Source organism: Botryllus schlosseri, chromosome 16 (assembly GCF_051294905.1).
Source record: "Botryllus schlosseri isolate E-star chromosome 16, Bs_hap1, whole genome shotgun sequence".
NCBI lineage: Eukaryota > Metazoa > Chordata > Ascidiacea > Stolidobranchia > Styelidae > Botryllus > Botryllus schlosseri.
In genome coordinates, this window is record NC_137251.1 from 1604374 (window position 1) to 1624664 (window position 20291).

Below are 20291 nucleotides of genomic sequence, written 5' to 3' on the forward strand. Positions count from 1 at the left end.
GTTTGACGTAGCATTCGCACGGGATCATTCAAGCTGACTACCAATATTTCTCACCGATAGCCTGGAACCGAGGACATATTTACTGCAGCAGTGCCACTATTATATGCCTAATCACTAGGTGCTGTACTTGGAATCTGTTTTGGCCGTAGACTAGTATGATAAGTCATTATTGCCCACCCTTTATCGTGCCTGCGCGGAGAACGAATATACTACGAATAGAAAAAATTTATTCAATAAAAAGTTGCATATTATGGTGCGATCAATTTAAAAAAAATATACAGGTACCATTCAGTTAGCACCGCCTTCATTGACAATGTGAGAATTGAATCCTGTGTGATTGCCAGGAGTCTGCACAGCACGGTGCCGTAATTCAACGATTTTAGAAATATTTCATCTCATGCATCTTGAAATTAATATCCATCATGCATGATTCACAGTGCGGTGACTGGAGCGCTGTCTTCATCACTGAGGCTCGCACTGCGTGAATCTTTGTCAATAACCGCATACGTTTCGTCTGTAAAACAAATGAGATGCTCGAAGATACTTAACGGTCAGGCTCATCTGCGAATGATAATATTGTAGTATCTGAAAGCGTACAACCAATTAGAACATTGAAACAACACATGCCAGGTATAAGGAAGATAACTTAATCGCCGTGAGCCATGACAGTTCAGCTCCTTCCCGTCATCAAAACTTTGTACACAAAAAAATCCTATGAGACGGCCAGACTTACACCGTTAACACTTGTGTCACACTGTTATTGCTTCTACGTAAGATCAAAACCTTGAATAAATATGAAATAGAACATTTTTGATCAGATTTAATCAAATTTAAGGTTTTTCCTCGGCTTCGTATGAGTTAGTAATTACCGGTTTTCACGCCAGTTACTCCATCCTATAAATTCGAATTCCCAAGAGCCGAACTGTAGAAAACATTTCACCAGCTTAGTACTTGTGACATTGAAAGTAACCGCAGTTGTTGAAAAAGGCACAAAAACTACACACACTGTGTTGATCATTAAATATTTGAAGAATAAATTGAATTATTATTATTATTATTACAGTCTACTTAAAATCTCAGGAGGGAGGTCTGGATGCTATACCCGAGTTCGGCTGAGAAACGTGGGGGAAAAGTCCTACATTTCGGGGATGATATACTCCTGTTATGGGCTCTGTGTGTGAATGCACAGGTGGTCAAAGTTGTCATCGTTGGTAATCAAGTTGAAGTAACGTGAATGTCTGTCTACTCAAAGTGGCGATTTGCAATCTGCATATACCTGGTTCCGTTTCTTTCATTTCCATGGCTGAATTCTCAAAGGCCTGGCCCGATGCATCTTCTGCTTTGTCATATCTCGATTTCTTGTAGGAATCAACAGAGTCCTGCATGTTAAAACAGTCAATTACAAGTCTGCTAAAAGAAGAGTAAGTATGTCAAGTGAGAATTGGTATCTACGTTGTATATACCGAACTGAATACGATCCCCATCTGTGATAGTTATAGAAATGGAAATCAGATATCAAAATGGCATGCGCAGCTTTGCCGGAATTTAGTGAAAATCGGAAGAAATAACATTCAATTCGATAAACAGATAACAGGCTTCTGTACTCGTATTTGCAAAACGGTTTCATGGGAATGGAATCGTGGTTGGCCTAAATATGGGATTACATAATATATTGATAGTGAAATAAACAGGATTTTTTTCGGGTGACGCTTGTCAGCGGGGTAATCCTCGGCAGATAGTAGAGAATTGAAAAGAACATTGTTGATCCAATAGGTTTGATAGTTGTGAAAACGCTGAATTCGCTCTGATATCGAATCGATTTAATATTACACTTCTGTATAAAATCAAAACCCAGGTCGTATCGTAACCAAGTCATCATATTTATATAGTTTTGACTCGAGTCAATTTCAACTCACCATCAAGTCAGAGAGCAAAGGGTCGAGTCCGAGTCTCATAGTGTTGGAACTCGAATCAGGTTCAACCAGGGTTGTAGTGACTCGACTCGATATTTTTTGGTGACTCGAGTTAATTTTTGTATTGACTCCACTTGTGCTCGAGTCATTGTGCACGACTCGAACCAAGTCATATCACTCTAGACTAGGATGACCAAGACTGATATTCCATTGTAACTTCGAATAGTAAAGTCCTGATACTTGGAAAATGGGGTCATACATACTGTTACTTGAGTAACTGAGAGAAACTGATAAAACTAAGTAAAACTACTATATTATGAATGCGAGCCATTCTACATCACTCGAGGAGAGCTGAAAAAGTGGGTTGAACTGGATTGAACTCAAAACTGAACCTGAACAGTGAGCACAATGACTTGGATTCGAGTCAAAACACTATGATTCGGACTTGATCCTTTACTAGCTGATTTGGACTAGGACTTGACTCGGTGGTGATTGGAAAATGACTTGCCTGGGTTCCACTCACTTTTTTGAAACTCTCGGGTGATATCAAAGGCCTCGCATTCATAAATATGGGCATACATTTTTCTCACTCTTAACATGTCTATTCAACCAGGTCAATATAGTTTATAGTACTGGTACTGATACACGAGACTTGAGCAACTCATATAGAATGTCTTCAGTGATATGACTTAGGAAAATGACTCGAGTCACAAAAATTGCGACTCGAGTTGGGTCAGTTGTTGGATTTGACACACTAGGAAGCAATCGTAGAGCTAGAGTCTCAATGATAATGACGAAAACTTGCAGTTTCGGCTTTAACTGATTTGTTGAAATTCCTGGCGAGAATGAAGAGAATCGATCCCAGCATCATAACGCCACCGATGATGCAAAACAGGATTTGTAGAATCGCGAATACTTCTGCAGGGACAACAAGCAAACTGCGCACAAGTAACGGAATTCAATGACAATATTTGAGTCAATCTATTCCTGTCAATATTCTCACGCATAAGCTGCTTCCGCGTCATCATCGCTTGTGACGTAAGATTCATTGAGCCACATCACAGGGAATGCGTACGGAGTTTCAAATGTTCCATCTAGGATGCTGCAATACAATTCAGAAATAGTGTATATACGATTAAAATACAATTGAATGTTGTATTCATATTGAAATGAATCAGGATGTTTTCGATTGACATTCGTCACGGGGGTAATCGTAGGGTCATGACCAATGTTCCCCCAATTTTTCACCAGTCTGCGCAAACACACCAACTCACTGCGCAGGCCCCACATAAGGTGATAAATCTAACTTCTGAGGGGCTCCTCCCTCCAGACTACCCTCGGCCTCTGCTCCTTTTGCCACTACGTGTCATCTAAATCGGGTTCCCGCTTCGTGGTTGTGCCGCGAAAATTTTATATGATTCATGTAACTCTTACGCGATGTTCATGCCACGCGGACAAGACTATTCATTAGTTTCTCGCAGATTAACTTCGAGATAGCCCATTGTTACTATAACTTTGTTAAACTATGTTGTTTCGCCATCCCCAGAAAATAATGCGTGATTGAAATGATGTCAGTATCGCTCACGCGTACGAGACCACACTAAAAGAAAAATCTCTTTCGCGAGGCGCACGTGATTGCAAATTCTCATTTCTTCGCGGAGCGCAATAGCCGCACTTGTACCTCGGTTTCAGATTTCAGCGATAACACTATTTGCCCCTGGCAATGTTCCCTCCAATTTTTCACGAGTCTACGCGCCTGTGTTGTCCCTTGGACAACGGTGCGCAACGACTAAAAAGAACATCACTTCGGATTTTTTGTGCGCAGTCTCGATTTTCTGTGCGCAAAGACCGTTTTAGCACTGCGCATTTGCGCACGTGCGCAGCTTAGAGGGAACATGGGACATGACTCGACTCAAGTTGAGATATGTTGGTGATTTGAGTTGACTCGGGGCAATTTGTGTATGGACTCGACGTATACACGAGTCATTTCGCATGAGTCAACCAAGTCATATAACCTGAGACCAGGACGGCGAAGACAGACATTCCATTGGAACTTCCAAGAATAGTACATTAACCAAAATATTAGTGTTTCGTCATCAGTACTGGTACCGGCACTTGAAAAATTAATATATTATGAATGAGAGGCATTCGATATCGTCCAAACAGAATTATGAAAAATTGTATTAACCACCACTTTAACTTGCTAATGAATATTGAACACAATGACTTGGACTCTAACTCGAGACTTTGCTCTCAGATATGGCCAGGACTCGGAAACCTGTGACTTGGTTACAACCCCGGGTAAACCTCAGTAACTAGTAGATAAATCAAAAGAACTTTGCATACGAGTCGTATCATCAATTATGACGACAAAGGCATGACAGTTCGAATAAGCGAAACGAACAGGCAGTTTTGACTTCAACAGTTTCGTCGCGATTCAAATAATATCAAGTTGCCGAGTACTGATATGTGCAGAACACTAATATCGCATTTCGGAATCTTATGATGACTTGGTTAATCGTTAATCAATAAATTTGACAACTGATGTAACCCATAAAAAGAATGGCTACACATATGCAATGAACCCGAATAGATATTGAATTATGCAATACCAATAAATTGACTGAAACATATACATTCTTTATGACTCCTGCTCTGACCAAAATCGGGATGTCAAGTCACAGAGACTGGGTACGTAATTATAATTAGTCAAGTTTATGTACTTACTCGTAATGTGGACTTGGCTGGAGATAAAGACTGATTTGAAGTCTTTTATCAGCTTTCAGACAGATTCCTGTGCTCTGGTCATTAAAAATATCAATCAGATAATCCAGACGTGAAGCATAAAATGCAGTGGTTATAGTCTACAATTACTCACTAGTGAATAGTATATTATTTTGAAATGAACCCGAATATTTTCGACTGACACTCGTCAGGGGTGATCGTCTATAACTAGTAGAGAATTGTAACGAACATTGTATATCAACAATCGCATCACAAAATATGACGTCACTGGCATTAAAATTCGAATAATCGGGGCAAATATAGCGCTTAAGTTCAGGTATCAGGGGATGAGTCAAGGTTGAGCCTTTCTCTCGAGTTCATTGCAATATGAATAATGAATATACTCTTCAACTGTAGGCCTATATTGAAGTTCTGTAACTCGAGAAGCTCTTCATTTGCTTACTACTAACTGATTTATCCAGAGCTGGTTTTGTAGCAAATATTGTGTCACTCCGACTTACCGGTTCGTAAACTAACGGCGTTGCATGTTCTTCTTCATTAGGATTCAGCCCTTCGACAAACTGCAGGTAGTGAGGTGCGTACAAGAAATGGGGTGATGTCATGAATACAGGAGCACCTGAATCGATGCAATACCGGTGAATTTATCCAAGAAAAAGTAGTCATGGCTACTAATTTACTTCCATGAATACTTGAAATGCACAAGTTAACTGACCAGCTTGTAGGGTTGAGCACAATGTTTTGAGTACTTGAATTGAGTATTAATTCTAGTGGTACCAATCGAGAAGTGAGAGACCGTTTTTCGACTATTAAAATTTAACGATCCTTGCCAGAAAGAGTTGATTTATGAACAAGAATTATCGTTTCGATACTATTTTCAACTGTGGTAGCCTTGAAACCTCGATTGCATGTGATCAGCACAACCACGCTATTAAACTGAAGCAAATTAAATTCGATATTTCACACCTGACCTCACCTGACTGGCAAGTGGCAAGGGGGAGGCCTCCGCTGTATTTACAAATGTCAAGGCTCAGGTCCGGGCAGAAGCATTCGTTTTCTTTGTTCAGAACCGGCGCTTCGAATAATTCCGCGAGAACTCGGTACTCCCACCCGGGAAGCCCTTTGATGTCGACTTCGCGATAGAACGTAGCATACATCGATCTTGATGATAATAAAACGTCACGTTATAGCGTCATTATCTGATTTGCGAAATGTTTCTATGCCCGCATATTAATTGTAATCTGACTTCTACTTGTATTGGAATGCTACAGAACTGTAGTGCGAAACGAACCAAACTGTCCTGTTACTTCTCAATCTTCCGTGTGTTAAAGTAATTGCGACACTCAATCAAGTGGTCATGTTTTGAGACGAGTACAACCGCAGATAATTTTTTGGCGAAATACCGACTTTTTACATTTTCGATTTTGAAAAGTGAAAAGTAGTTTTGAGAAGTGTTTGTATTCACCTGTTTGAGTTTTACTTGTAACTGAGTAGAAATATATCGTATTAATTCTACTTATACTTGAAGGGCAATGTTGATTCATTTGACCATATCTACATATATACGAGATCTCAAGAAAATCCAGTATAGATTATTTCTAATTTGTTACCGCTCACCGACAAATATCATCCACAAAGAAGTAAATTCTATCTTCCTTTCTCATAAAGCCTTCCACCGTTGTACCGTCTGAAAGAGACAGCCATAAATTCAAAAAATGCAACCGAAAATCTGAGTGAGTATCATCTCAACACAGGTGATCAAGGTAGCCATTATTGGTAGGGCTGTGCAGTTATTACGTGGAAGCGGCAATAGAAGTAATTAAAATTATAATCAATTGAGTGAGTAATGCAAGAATGTAAAACCTTCTCGAGTGCTACAAAAACAGTAGTGAGCTACTTTGCGACCGACCATCTCTGAGTCTCAACATTATTACGCAAACACTGAAAGACAGTTTACTCACCAGTTCCGTTGATCATGTTACATTCCTTGCCGAACCAGTAATCCAATTCTCTGTAAAAAGGATTCGACAGTCGGGTCAATTAACAGGACGACATTGAAAGTAAACTTGGACAAATAGATGATTCTAGTTGACTAATTAAACTAATTTGAGAGAAATACCGACAATCTAATTATGATCGAATTTGTGAAATGTTACCATACTCTCATTTAATTACAATTTTCCCGAAATGTTGCACAACTGTTTAGTGCGAAACGAGCCAAGCTTGGTCTGCAGCCATTTGCCATTATCATGCTTATAAAAGTGAAATCTGATTTAAAATGAGCTGAGCTTTTATTTTGTTGTGTTCTTTTTAATTGGGAATTGAATTCGATTTCCAAGGTATTGCGAGTTCTGTTTAGTTCTAATTAAAATCATATTTGTAAAAAATGTGCAGCTGTAGTTTCAATTCTAATCTAGTATGGAAAGACCTGTGTAGTTATAATTTTAAATCAAATACAGAGATGAGACAAGGATTTCTTTCATAGACCAATAGAATACATATTGATACCGATAGATTAACGGAATGATTCAACCATGTTGTTCCACAGTGCCATTCTATAGTTTTACCGTGTGACTGATACAGACAGGCTTGAGGTGGATCAGAAATATGTCAAAAATGATATTTTTATAGTTGGAGTAAGTTATGCTGTTTCATGTTTGTAAGGGCATAACGAGCATAATACTCCATAAGATAAAATGACATTAAAGGAGTCTGTAAATTACAATATTAGCAGTGTGGTCATGCACTTACTTTTGAAAAGCCATAGATAGGAAAGCTTTTATTGAGCGTTATCCAATAATTGAGGTTTGGGGGTAAGATGAGACGAAGGCTTGGGGGTACGTTGAGGCATGGGTCGGGTATAGGAAAGATTTTACCAGGGTTGTAATGACTCGAGCCAGACTTGAGTCACGATTTTCTGTTGACTCGACTTGACTCGAGTCATTTTCTCAAAATATGGAAATGACTCGACTCGATTCGAGTCAATCTGTGTATTGACTCGACTTGGACTCGAGTCATAGCGCATGACTCGAGCCAAGTCATATGACTCGATAAACATACGGCCAAGACCGATATTTTATCGTAATTTCGAAGAATAGTAAAGTAACCACCCTATTAGGATTTCATCTATTGGTACTAGTACTTGAAATGCGATCGGAAACTGCTCAAAGTGAGGAAAATTAGTATATTATAAATGCGAACCATTCAATATCACCAAACAGAATTATAAAAAGTGAGTTTAACAAGATTTTAGCTGGAAACTGAGCAGTCAACACAATGACTTGGACTCGGACTCGAGTCATGAAATCATGACTCGGACTCGGTCCTCTGATCGACGACTTGGACTCGGACTTGACTCGGTGGTGAGTTAAAAATGACTTGACTTGACTCGAGTCAAAACTATATAAGTGAAATTGACTTGTGACTCGGAGCCTTGTGACTTGGTTGCGACCCTGGATTCTACATTGAATGCCTCGATGTGCTTGAAATATAAATAAAAATAATACAATAGTTATCTGGGTTGACCAGAACCGAGAGTGTCACAAGTCTCAGGTCATGAAAAGATTTTTAACTCCCATTGTTGCTGGCTCCGCTGGAATCCTGGATAATCTACTTTTGATGATGTTTGAAGTTACAACTGATATGCTAATTCTTTCTGAATATTCATTATTTAATGGTTAATAAATTTCATTCATGTTACTAGTGGATATATATATACTTGGAATAAACTGTTGATGTAACAAACAGGAGTTGCCCGGGTGTCTCATCTCGGACCCAGCTTGCCTCATGTTACCCTCAACCTGACCAGCGATTTTTGAGGCCCTAGAAATCCTGGAGTATGTCGTTCAATACAACTCAAAACATACATATGCATTGTACAGATCACAGCCTTTCCATTGATAGCAAAATGGATGCTCGGAGAGCATTGCTCCTTCAGTGGCGTTACAATATCAAAAAAATGTCTCGTCTTCGCCTCCTCTTCCCCCAGTTCTAATTAAAAGTTTGTTACTGACGACTGACCTCATTCCCTTGTATTCTGTGACGCGGTTCATCAAACGGTAGTCCTCCTTTCCTGTATAGATTTTGTATTGATACCATCCCGCTGAAACGTTCATCTGAAAATATCACGAACAGTGCGCGCAATTCGGTTGGGGACAACTCTCTAATTAATCGATATCGCTTGCATTATTTCGAGTATCTGAGTGATACGATTCAGGATCGAGTACTAGGCTCACTGGTTATGGTGTCAAAACAGCATGAATAGTGGTGTGGAAAGTTTAAATATGTACCTTTTCTGCAACTGAAAAGAATAAAATGCCTGTTCTACATCACACGAGAGTTTATTTGGTGTTTTTCGACCACTACATCCTATTTTTGTGAGAATGCCGTGGGTCGGTCAAGGCTTCACAGATATGTCATTCCACAAACCTGCGTAGCTTGGTTACTACATGTTTCGTATGCTGCGATATGACCAATCGAGAGTCACAGACTTCCACTGCGGAAATTCTTAGATGTTCAGGAAATGGTAATGGTCAAATTGTTGTGGATAGAGTACACAAGACCATTAAAAGCTTACGGTTTGAAACAGTCCGAATTCATTAGGAAGATCGTCAGGGACGCCAGGAACGAGCTCGATAGTGTTGACGATAGCTGACAGCAGATCATCCGTGAATCCGAAAAACAATTCGGCAGCTGTCTTTTGAAATAAAAGCTGAGATCCGGCATCGTTGATGAGTAAATTCAGTCCTCTGCGTAGTGCTCCTCGCTGCGCTACCGATATGGCATCACCTCCAAGCTCAATAGCGTATTCTACTATGGACGGGGCTCCCTGAAAAAAATGTTTGAATCGTCAACATCAAGGCTGGATGATCCGATTCTGAATCGTGTATTAGCGGCAGACGTGGTCAGTATCGAAGTACTTCTACTTTTTTGAAGTACTCAAGTAGTTTTCCTCTACTTCTGGTACTTACTCAAGTCGATTTTATTTTAGCTACTTCTACTTCTACTTCGTAATATTCTGTGATCTACTTACTTACTTTTCGCTACTTTCAGTTTGTCAAGTAAAAGTAGTTCAATCCTACAATTAGGAGGATAGCCTGAGCAATTTCGGGTCTGTTTTTCCGGAGTATCAACATTTAACTGTCATAGAAGTTGAGTAAAGCCCAGAATTTTTGTCGCGCTTCTCGCTCAGTGGATACAGAGTAACCATTATGATTTCACGACAGTATATAATATATAATTTATGTATTATAGGTAGCGAGTTGGCGTGGTTCCGTTCACACCGAATTATCGCCCTTCGCCCACATGAAATATTTCATGACAGTATATATGGCTCATCATAAGGTTTGAAACTCATGTTTCGAAATCTAGCATTTATTTATGATATCCAGCAGTCTATAGCGTGTCCTAATCTGGAAAAGAGGACTCTGATTTTTTTTTAGTTTTAGAGCTTTTTCATCCTACCACCTTAACACCTTTGAAACGTTCTGGACTAAAGACAGGAAATGCATTTTACGTTTTTAGAAGTAGTATATATATATATTTCACTTTCAATTCCCAGTATCATATACATCGAGTTCTAATTATTATCAGTTCTTTTGTCAGGAGAACATACATGTTGAAGTATAAAAGCAAGTGTAGTAATGCCTTTAATTTCCAGAAATAAAGCTACACATGGCATTTTCACGATCCAGCGTAGTTTTTTATCAAAGTTTTCTAATCGCTCAAAGTGTTTACACCGTATGCCATACAACTTCTCCGTATTGCTCTTCGACTAAACTACAGGCCTTATAATATAGGGGAGTGCGCCATACCGGTTGCCCGACATATGAGCATGCGACACAATGGAAAACGACAGTTCAGCATGGAACACATCAGCATGCGTCACTTCAGCATGTGACTGTATAACCCAAAAACGTACCCTAACCCGAAACATAGCCTAACCTAACCTAACCTAGCCTAACCTAACCTAAAGCCTAACCCTAACCCAACCATAAATCCAACCCTAACCTACCCCTAACCCGTAATTTAACCCACATGCGCATGTGTCGCATGCCAAATTGTCGCATGCCGAAGTCTCGCATGCTGTAATGTCGCATGCTCATATGTCCACGGACCCGCCATACCATGATATTTTTAAAACGTGATGTTCAAGTGAACAGAGGATTAGTATAGAATTTCCATATCAATACTTTCATTTTCATCCCATGATGCGGACGAATGCTTATGCTGTCGAAAATTGGATATCTCCTGGTATGCATCAATATGAATCAAGCTCGGCGCCTTTTGCATAGCTCAATTTGCAGCTTTTGACAATCCATGCGAACGAATTACGATCGTTTTCACAACTTCTTACTTACTTACTTGAGTAGATTTAAAGTCAGTCAGTTCTACTTCTACTTCTACTTGAGTAGCTTTCTCGACTACTTTGACCACCTTTGATTAGCGATCGGGTAGGCTATCACTCATTTATACAGTATTAATGATGTGGAAAGTCCAAATATTTACGTTTTACGCAATCACAAAAAATATAATGCCAGTTTTACATCACATAAAATATTATGTACTACATGTTTCATATGCTGCGATACGACCAATCAAAATTAGCAGCCTTCAGCAGTGGAAAATGAGTAGGGTTGGTGCTCTTACCTTGCAAATGGGAAAGACAGATTTCACCTTGCAAATGACCAAGAACGGTCGAAACACACGACAAGGTCGGGTGATCGGCCCCCTCAGTGGAGCAAGACCCAGATGGGGGCTCTCCCCCACAAATTCGGCGAAATCCAAGTTCAAAATTACAGATGTCCATCCAAAACTGACGTTCGTTAGGTGGCGTATCTGGGTATTATTGCCCACGTGGGGGCTTACGGTTGCACCAACTAACTGACTTCAGGTTTGGATGAACATCTGTATTTTTGAACAGCTTCTTTGAGGTACAGAACTTCAATATACAATTGAATAGCATATTCATATTAAAATGAACCCGAGCCGAAAATATTCGGGTTCATTTTAATATGAATATGCTATTCAATCTGTATTTTTGGATTTCAAGATTCTTTCCAATTTGCAAGGTAAATCCATTCTCATTTGCAAGGTACGAGCACCAACCCTATCGGGGAAAACACTATCAAAACTATAATTTTCATTGATGCATGAACTCTTTAGCGGCAAGAAGCGTAGGCTACGATTTCTTTCGCTACTCGACTATAGTATCATTGTGCTAGCTCTGTGGTTCCCAACCTTTTTAGTCTCGTGTCCCCTTGGCCGATTTTGAGCTAACCCCCCCCCCTGTTGCCTGTGACTAAAAAAATGTGCTTTTTAACGCGCAACCATTTGTTGACTGAGCAATTAATGGCCATAACATATTCAGATATGTCCGAACTATGGCGAATGCGGACCGCACTAAACTTTGGTGGTAAAGTACAGTCAAATATGAACTGTTTTTGACCGGTCGGGTATAGCCGCTGACGAAAAATAAATCACCAAGTCCGCTTGCTATGGACTTGAGTTGAATCGATTAATTTGGTACGGTATGTTTTTCACGCTAGCTCAGGGGTTCTCAGCCCTTTCTTGGCAGTGGCCCATTTTCCTGAATAAAAATGTGCTGAGGCCCACCTGATATCTTAGAGTCATAATCCTGTTTAATGCGTGGTCATGGACAGCGCCGATATGCCTATTTCTCTAAAATATGCGCGTTTTTCTGTAACGGATGATATTTAAATCTCCATCTCCCGGGCTACGAAATCGCGCGAAGCGCGAAAAAAAATTCCAAGTTGAATAAATATCCTCCAACAAACGACCAACTACATAATCTTGGGCCCCTTCAAGTTCCCCAATTGGGGGTGTGGGTGCGGTAGTTACGGCCCTGGTAGATCATAAGCTAAAACTCCTTAGTAGATTATTTTCGTCCGCTGCTCCATTCGCGTCGCGAAACACAATGCTCAGATCCCCGCTCTGTGTGATTGGGACTTTGGTGATACTATTGCGGGGAATATTACAATCATTCTGGGCCAGCATCGAAGAATTCATTGGTGGATGGGGTACCACAGAGAAGTGAAGAAAGATTTTTCAATATGCATGATGTACTTTGTATGTCTTGTACCAAGAGAACTGAAGTTGCGATGTCAGAATATTCAATCCAATGATACAATCCATTCCTGTGACTCTTTCGTTATGTACAATGATTTCCAGGCCGGACATTTTAAACCGACTTCAAAGATTAATGCGCTCCGATAAATCCTCAATCTATTAAGATTCGTTGAGGTGGTGCAGTATACCTCCGCCAGAAGTTGCTAATAATTTGCAATTATGGCTATTTTAGCTTACAATAATACGGCCTGCAGAAGTACAGTAAATCTGTACATCAATTTCGCTTCATTGCGAGTTCATTGCATAGCGGTTTCAACGGCATACGGCATATGACGGTGGCGGAATACTAGGTTACTTCAGCATTATCTTCCAGTTATTATACGCTTGAAATTATTTTAGTAGCTATGTTAGCCGTAGGTTGTCATAGCCAGTGCAAAAAGCCACCGTTTCTCCCTAACGCTTTCGATTTGTACATGCTGACTTCATACGTGCCACTACGTCTAATCAGGGTCGGATGAAAAGCTTTATAGCTATGTAGCCTACGTATAATTAGATTATACGAATATATTTTTAGCGAATAACATAAGAAATATAACTTAACTTACATTAATTCTGAAATTTTCTAAATAGCTCTGTGGCCCACCTCAAAATGCTCTGTGGCCCACCAGTGGGCCATGGCCCACCCTTTGAGAACCCCTGCGCTAGCTCATATGTTGGCTTAAAAAGTTGAACAATGTCACTAGCGGCCATGTGCTGAATTCGGTTTGACGTTTTCCTGCTTAGTAGAAATTTGGTCGAGAGGCTGTCGCAGATCCAACGAAATCGTCTCATGAGCCTCACTTTATCAGGGGGTGTAATATATACGGAAGGCATTTAAACGTACACCTAGTTTGAAATCCGCCAAAGAAATATACAATTAAAAAGAAATAATTTCTACTTAATAGTTTTATACCATAAAAATTCTTGTGAACCCAGTGTATCTTCCAATACAATGCCAAAGTCAGATTTCCCCTAAAAAATTAAGCCAGATTCCCCCCTAAAAATTTCAAAATTCCCCACAAGGGGGGAATTCCCCCCCGTTGGGAACCACTGTGCTAGCTACAGTATAATTATCTTCTTTGCAGAGTTAATCTAATTATCCCAATTGAGTAAGTGGGAAGTGGGACTATCTAATAACATTATTCAGTATGAAACAACGGTATGCAACTCACGGCGGCTATCAAATTCAGTGTCGTTACAAGATCGTTTTCTTTCCCTCTGGATCGCTCGGGCTCAAAATAATACTTTCCAGTTGAACGAAATTTGAGTTCTTCAAAATCATCTGGATTGTCAATGAATTCAGTTTGGTCTTTCAATAATTCGGTTCTAAAAAGATCCATCAATAACAAGAACATGACAATCAACCAATCGTCAATGCTGCATGATTGACTATACAGCATTCGATAAAATGCACAATCGAATCTCCACCGCTTGTCATTACAAGACTACCGCTACCGTAGAACCATAGTAGCAGCTACAGCTAACGATTGCAGCACAACAAAGCGAATCTGCTTGAGTAGTAATTGCGTTGAATATGCCGACGCCATAAAACCGAACTTGCTGACTTGCATTCCAGTCAATGATTTATTATATATCATTGATTCCAGTGTAGTTTTTAGAAATTTTGAGACTTGCAATACTAGAGTAAAATCCGGAAAAAATAATAAAGTTTTCCCGACTCCGTAGTTGGTTGACTATAAGAAAAAGGTCATTTTTCCGATTCGGCTCCAGAAATTCACATATTTGTTGTATTCTACGTTGGTTGACTGAAAAAAGGTCATCTTTCCGGCTCAGCTCCCGAAATAGCCGCCGGAGCGCTACTTCAGTGCTGATTTACTGTATCTCAGTCGAATTTTACCCTGTAGCTAACAAAAATTATAAAAAAAGAGGACTCCGAGGACACTTTCAAAACGGTCAAAAAAGAGGACAAATCCTCTTAAAAGTGAAGGTATAGTAACCCTAAGTGTAGTAGATATTGTTCGTGGTAACAAAAAAAATTCAAATTATCTTGTTTATGGCTGGTTCGTGGCCCTAGACCAGTTCACCTCGGCTGAGTATCGAGATGGATGGTTTGTGACACAGATTTCGCATTCCGCCCGTAAATGTATTTTTGTAATAAATTTCTGATTGACGGTGCCTTGCATGCCTCTATTAACACGCTCTTCCAGGACACTTGTTAGGAGTTTGATTGATAAGAGCGAATCTTTATTCGTCAACCGTGCAAATCGATAACATACAACAAAAATGCAATTCTGCGAAATGCGATATACAGATAGGCGTGATATAGACGGAGGCTTGATATAACAGCGACATCACAGCCGAGCCAACCGGTGTCATTTCGTTGATCAAGGGGTTGCCATCTTTTAATAACATCGAAATCTTGATGTTTTTAATTGATGAGAATATCAATACACGAATGACTGAATGAATATGAATATCCTAACTTCTCAGGGGAGTCAGCGCGGTTGGCTTATCCAGCACCATCAGGCATCGGCTAAAGACACTGCGGTTTGACTCACAGCTGTGGCAAGTTTACCTGGACTTCTCAGAGTTGCAGTTCTTACAAAAAAGTATCGAAAAATACCCGATGAACGACGAACATCTATCTGTTTGCTACATCGCATTGATTTATTGTAAATGGTTACGATTATGCATCGTATGGACACGACTGAGTATACCCAAATATAAACAAGTCAGAGCTCGAGATTACCCGACCATGATCTGATATATCGTACTCATCTTCCGTCACATGCCACCTCAATATTGTCGCTTGTCTTTTATGCCATCATATATTATTTTTCATTCCGTGGTCAGTGCGCGTTGCCACGGTTGTTTGCAGCAACTATCATCAACTAGATACGGTGTCCCGCTCAGTGAATCAGGTTTCGCTGCCTAAGCGCGCGAAGGGCGTAAATTTTCTATAATTCACGGTTGAATATGATCGGGAATTGCACATTGCTATCAATTTACATGCGTTCTCTGCTCACGTAATCAGATTTACCGGTAGAGCATGGGTGAGGTGTCTTGGAAAATGTAGGGCCCGTAACTAATAATTAAACATATTGGGGCGGACATGTTGGTATAATTATACTTAGTAACATATAATGTTATTTCGTCTGCTATTTAAAAAGATATTGAATTGGCCCAAGCGCACTAAACTAAAATGTTGGGCCTCCTTCGAGCTCACCCCCGGCAGTCACGGTCCTGTGGTCTCGGTCCCTCGAGGGGAGCACGCGCATGCCTCCACTTTAGATCGCCTAGGCCCAGATGGGTGTCTAATTTCGAACAATACTCCAATATCGTTACAAAACCTTCCTATCTTTCCGTTGTATCACGATTCTGTGGTGTTTTGATAATGACTTTTATAATAATAAACTGTAGGCTACTGCTGTGCATATGTATTGCTATTTTTGATTTCAAGATCGAGATTTGCACATTATGAAACATCAGTATTGAAATGTGACATCAATATGTCAATGAATTGTAAGGTATACCATAGTATTGGATATTCATTTCCTCCGGAATGGTGGTTAAAATTATAGGCTAAGTACAATAAATGTTACAGCGACGTAGTGACTCATCGTCAAAGCAGTTCTTTTATTATAATCACATCACTAGTTCGCAACATCCGATATGCACGACTGCGTACAACTCACATTATATACAAGCAAATCAAACAATACTTAGGCTCGCATGAATTCCGCAGCTTATTGTTTTATTCGATTTTTACGAGCTTCATATTACCTCAAACAGATGGAAATCTGAATCTGCCAGCTGACTATGGCTCGGAATCAGAATGATCAGTCACCTGTACACGTACGGTCCCAGTTCATCGAATCGCGGTTTTACGAAGTTCTTATTCGCGGCCCCCGCCAGAAATTCCTCCGGATTCGTGCAGTTGAAAAGGTAGAATTCTAAATAGTAAGGAGGCGGGGCTTTCCACGAATCAAACGCCGCCGTATTGTCCGCAATCACCAAGTTCTGTGGTAATAGGTTAATAAGCTTACCGTATTGCAGGAGAATGTTACAAAAACTAAGCAAAACAAAAGTTACAAGAAGAAAAACAAAAACCACAAAGAAAATAGGCCTTGGTCAGATTCAGTCCATATATACTTAGCGGGCCGCTAAACCTTTGCCAATAAGCAATGATGACTTTTAACGAGTTCGTGAAATTGTCAACACGAAATATCATACAAGATGCTCTACACTGGTCCAACCAATTGGTCGCTGTCAAATTCGAACTTTTGCCAGAAAAATTGCGACAGATCCTCGCATGGCAGCTTGCCATAATCAGGGTTACTTTATGTTGAGATCCCTAAAGGGAACACCATTGACAGGTTGAAGGAGCCACCATAGCGTTGGAGACAACGGGTGATTTTAAAAAAGGTCATTTTTTTGGACTCGACTCCCGAAAAACCCGTTTTTACCTTATATTAGCCGAGTTGATTAAACAAAAAATTCATTTTTCCAACTGGGCTACCGAAATACCCGTTTCTCATCAATTCCTGGTCTCTTTTGGTGTTTTAAGACAAATTGCCTAAAAGGAGGATTTGGGCCCACGGAGGACATTTCTTGAAAAAGGAGGACAAATACGGAGGACGTATGGTCCCCCCACCTCAAAGTTAGGCTATATACTCAATACTCACGTTCTCGACGATGGCAACGTAAGCCGTGTCAAAAATGAAAACCAACATTCCACCAAGAATTACAAGAATCGCCCCAACGATGCCACAGGCGTAGATGCAGCATCTACCACACGGGCTATCACAACAATTAGTTTTACCCATTTTGCAAGACGCTGAGAAATTCAGATCATTCCATTTTTAGCAACCAGAGGTGGTCAAAGTATAATCATCGACGGTACTCGCGTGAAAGTAGAAGTAGCGTAATGAAAACATAGTGAGGTAGAAGTACTCTAACGTCATAACCATTTGAGCAAGTATTACGAGTAGGCAATCCCTGCTTGAGTAGCCTACTCCGAAAAAGCAGAAGTAGGCCTACTTTGTTTCTAACCACCAAGTTCTGGGGCTTATCATCGTGTGAAGTAAACCAGCGGTTCCCAACCTTTTTCGACTAATCGCCTCCTTATCAAGATCGACGCAAATTTTTCGCCCCTCATATTTTCGAATCCGAAAAAGAGGACATACAACGGGAAATTTATACAGCTGACTCGGACAACCGGTTATCGCGAGTGTACTATCCGTTGAGTTGACCTTTATTAGTCAACTTTCATGGCAGTTACAGGATTAGCCGTTTTCATGTGCATTTTTGTGACCGTATCTGGTTTCCGGTTAATTAAACACTTATCACTGGCAATTCTAGCACTCTCTTACCCCTTCGTAAGTTGCCGCCACCCCAATCTCCCCCTCTGTGATTTTTGCCCCTTGTTTCTCAAAATCGCCCACCGGGGGGCGACACCGCTCACGCTGGGAACCTCTGGTCTAGGACAAGTGTTCTTAAGGGATTCATAAACCATTGGGGGCTGCGTGGATTAGTTTTAAGAGATCCGTGAAATGATAATGTTGAAACTACAACTATGCATTGGCCTTTATAATATCTCTCCTTAGTTTCGTCCTGTTTTATTTTCAGCGCTCACAGTCAACAGTGATGACCTTTTTCATTCACTCCGTAGCTATTTAACCAACGGCTAGCCCTGCTATGGGGCCATGAGTGATTAGTTTGTTGGTCTTAAGGTCCCCAAATAAAGTGGTTTGGGGATCCACACATCCACCCAAAGAAAGATATGCGGTGCGCGATGAAGAAAAGGTTATGACGCACTGGTCTCGTAACTCGAGTGGTTTCATTGACGTGTTAACAGGAATTCGGGATATTAAGACATTATCGCGATTTATGGGGGGGGGGATCTGCATATTACCTATACGCCTGCCTCCATTGCATTTATTGTTTTATTGGATTTACTATCAAATGCTGTGCGTCTGGAGTTGTCACTGTGACAGTAACTCTACGAAGTTAGGTCTAAATCAGGGGTTACCAACTGGCGGGCTGCATGTGGTTGGTGTTACGTTGGTATGATATTTCGGAAAAAACGTGTTCATTATTTATAAGCTGAGATTCATTTCATTTTCAGCGGTGAACAATATCCCCATAATATCATCGCATATCGCTCATAGCCATCAGTATGTATTTTATAACATGACTTACGTTTGTCGGCAACACCAGCATTAGCGTTTATCAAAAATAACATCTTTTTTTCAACTTTTTGCGGCTATTTCATGAAATTGTTTGGTTGGCTAAAAAAATGTTGGACATCAAATTTTATACAATTCCAACTAGTAGAAATGAAGCTATTAGAGTTTGAGAAATCTGAATTTATTATAAATACATTCAATTTTTTTTTCAAGTTGTACCATATCTAACTAATAAAATTGTTCATTTGTCCAGAAAAACGATGCAAAACGATTTCAACCAGTAGAAGCGACGTTATTTGATTTTTCATTAAAAATTTTGAGATTAGGAACGGTCAATACTATTTTTTCAAATCCAAAAATTCCCACTACCGTAACTTTTTTAAAAATAACTTCAAAATTTTCAAATTTCACTATAGGCTCACTTTACTAGTTGGAATTGAGTCAAATTTGGTGCTCCACGTTTTTTTTATTATTGAACCTACAATTTTATGAAATAGACGCAATAACTGAAAAAAATGATTTGAACAACCCTAACTAACATGCTCTCGGTGGCAAACTGTCGGAAAGCAAGGAATAGGCCTTTGCCTGACGTGACAGCGGGCCAGACGCCGAGCCGCTAACAACAACGTCGTAGAACTTGCTGGAACTATTCATTTCAGAACGAATTACAGTAGTAGTGAGCAAAGATAGACAACAAAATATCCAGGAACGAATGACTGTATCAGTGAGCAAAGATAGGTTACAAAATATCCCGAATCTCAACGAAGTCACAAGATGAGCGTAAATGAACTATTGCCTGACGCTCACCGTACAGGCATACGAACATTTTCAAACGAATAATCCACGGCAAATTTGATCCAATATGGACTCTTTGTATACGCTGCTAATCATTCCCATGGCTGTGACTCACAATACAAAATGATCATCCATTGATCATCATAATATATCCATTGATATTTTCGATTTTTATTTACGTCTATTCAATATAATACGTAAATATGTCTCTCATCCGAGTTGAGTTGAAGGAGCAAAACGGTGTATTGAGTCACGACCTATCGTAAAACATTTGCTAATGCGTAACTACTTAATGTTTCGATATTCCAAACTGCGGACCGCGGCGCCAACCAGGCTGGAAAGCTGGCCATTCGCTCGTTTTGAGTAGGTGATGCCTGATTTAAACTGCAACAGTGGCGCGCCCGACTTCTTGATCTCTAGGGCGTGGGTACAATTCCTGGCAGGGTAAGACTTGATTAGTAAAACTGACAGTATCTGTGGCTTCCCCGCTTTTGGCACACATTATATCCGGGATAGCATGAGGGGTGATGAAAGATTAAAGCCTTAAAACGCTGTTTCTGCACAG

At 40.1% G+C, this 20291-nt stretch overlaps 1 protein-coding gene across 1 annotated transcript; it reads right to left on the reverse strand.

Annotated features, from left to right (window-relative positions):
- Window positions 1–210: 210 nt before the first annotated feature.
- Window positions 211–17635, reverse strand: LOC145458911 (platelet glycoprotein 4-like). The gene is made up of 14 exons (XM_080337422.1): window positions 17429–17635; window positions 16591–16763; window positions 13955–14108; window positions 9232–9483; window positions 8676–8770; window positions 6617–6666; window positions 6273–6342; window positions 5632–5816; window positions 5159–5274; window positions 4641–4714; window positions 2917–3015; window positions 2719–2851; window positions 1277–1379; window positions 211–514 (listed from the first exon to the last, which is right to left on the reverse strand). Exons 1-14 carry the CDS (start codon window positions 17567–17569, stop codon window positions 432–434), a joined length of 1728 nt encoding a protein of 575 aa, XP_080193548.1. The 5' UTR covers window positions 17570–17635; the 3' UTR covers window positions 211–431.
- Between the last annotated feature and the right edge of the window lie 2656 nt (window positions 17636–20291).

Excerpts from the sequence above, each read along its gene's own strand:
- LOC145458911 (XM_080337422.1), bottom strand. The coding sequence starts at position 17,569 with ATGGGTAAAACTAATTGTTGTGATAGCCCGTGTGGTAGATGCTGCATC. Across the intron at positions 14,109-16,590 it reads CTGGGACCGTACGTGTACAG|AACCGAATTATTGAAAGACC; the intron begins GTGACTGATCAT and ends GGATCTTTTTAG. Across the intron at positions 515-1,276 it reads AATGAAAGAAACGGAACCAG|ACGAAACGTATGCGGTTATT; the intron begins GTATATGCAGAT and ends TTTGTTTTACAG.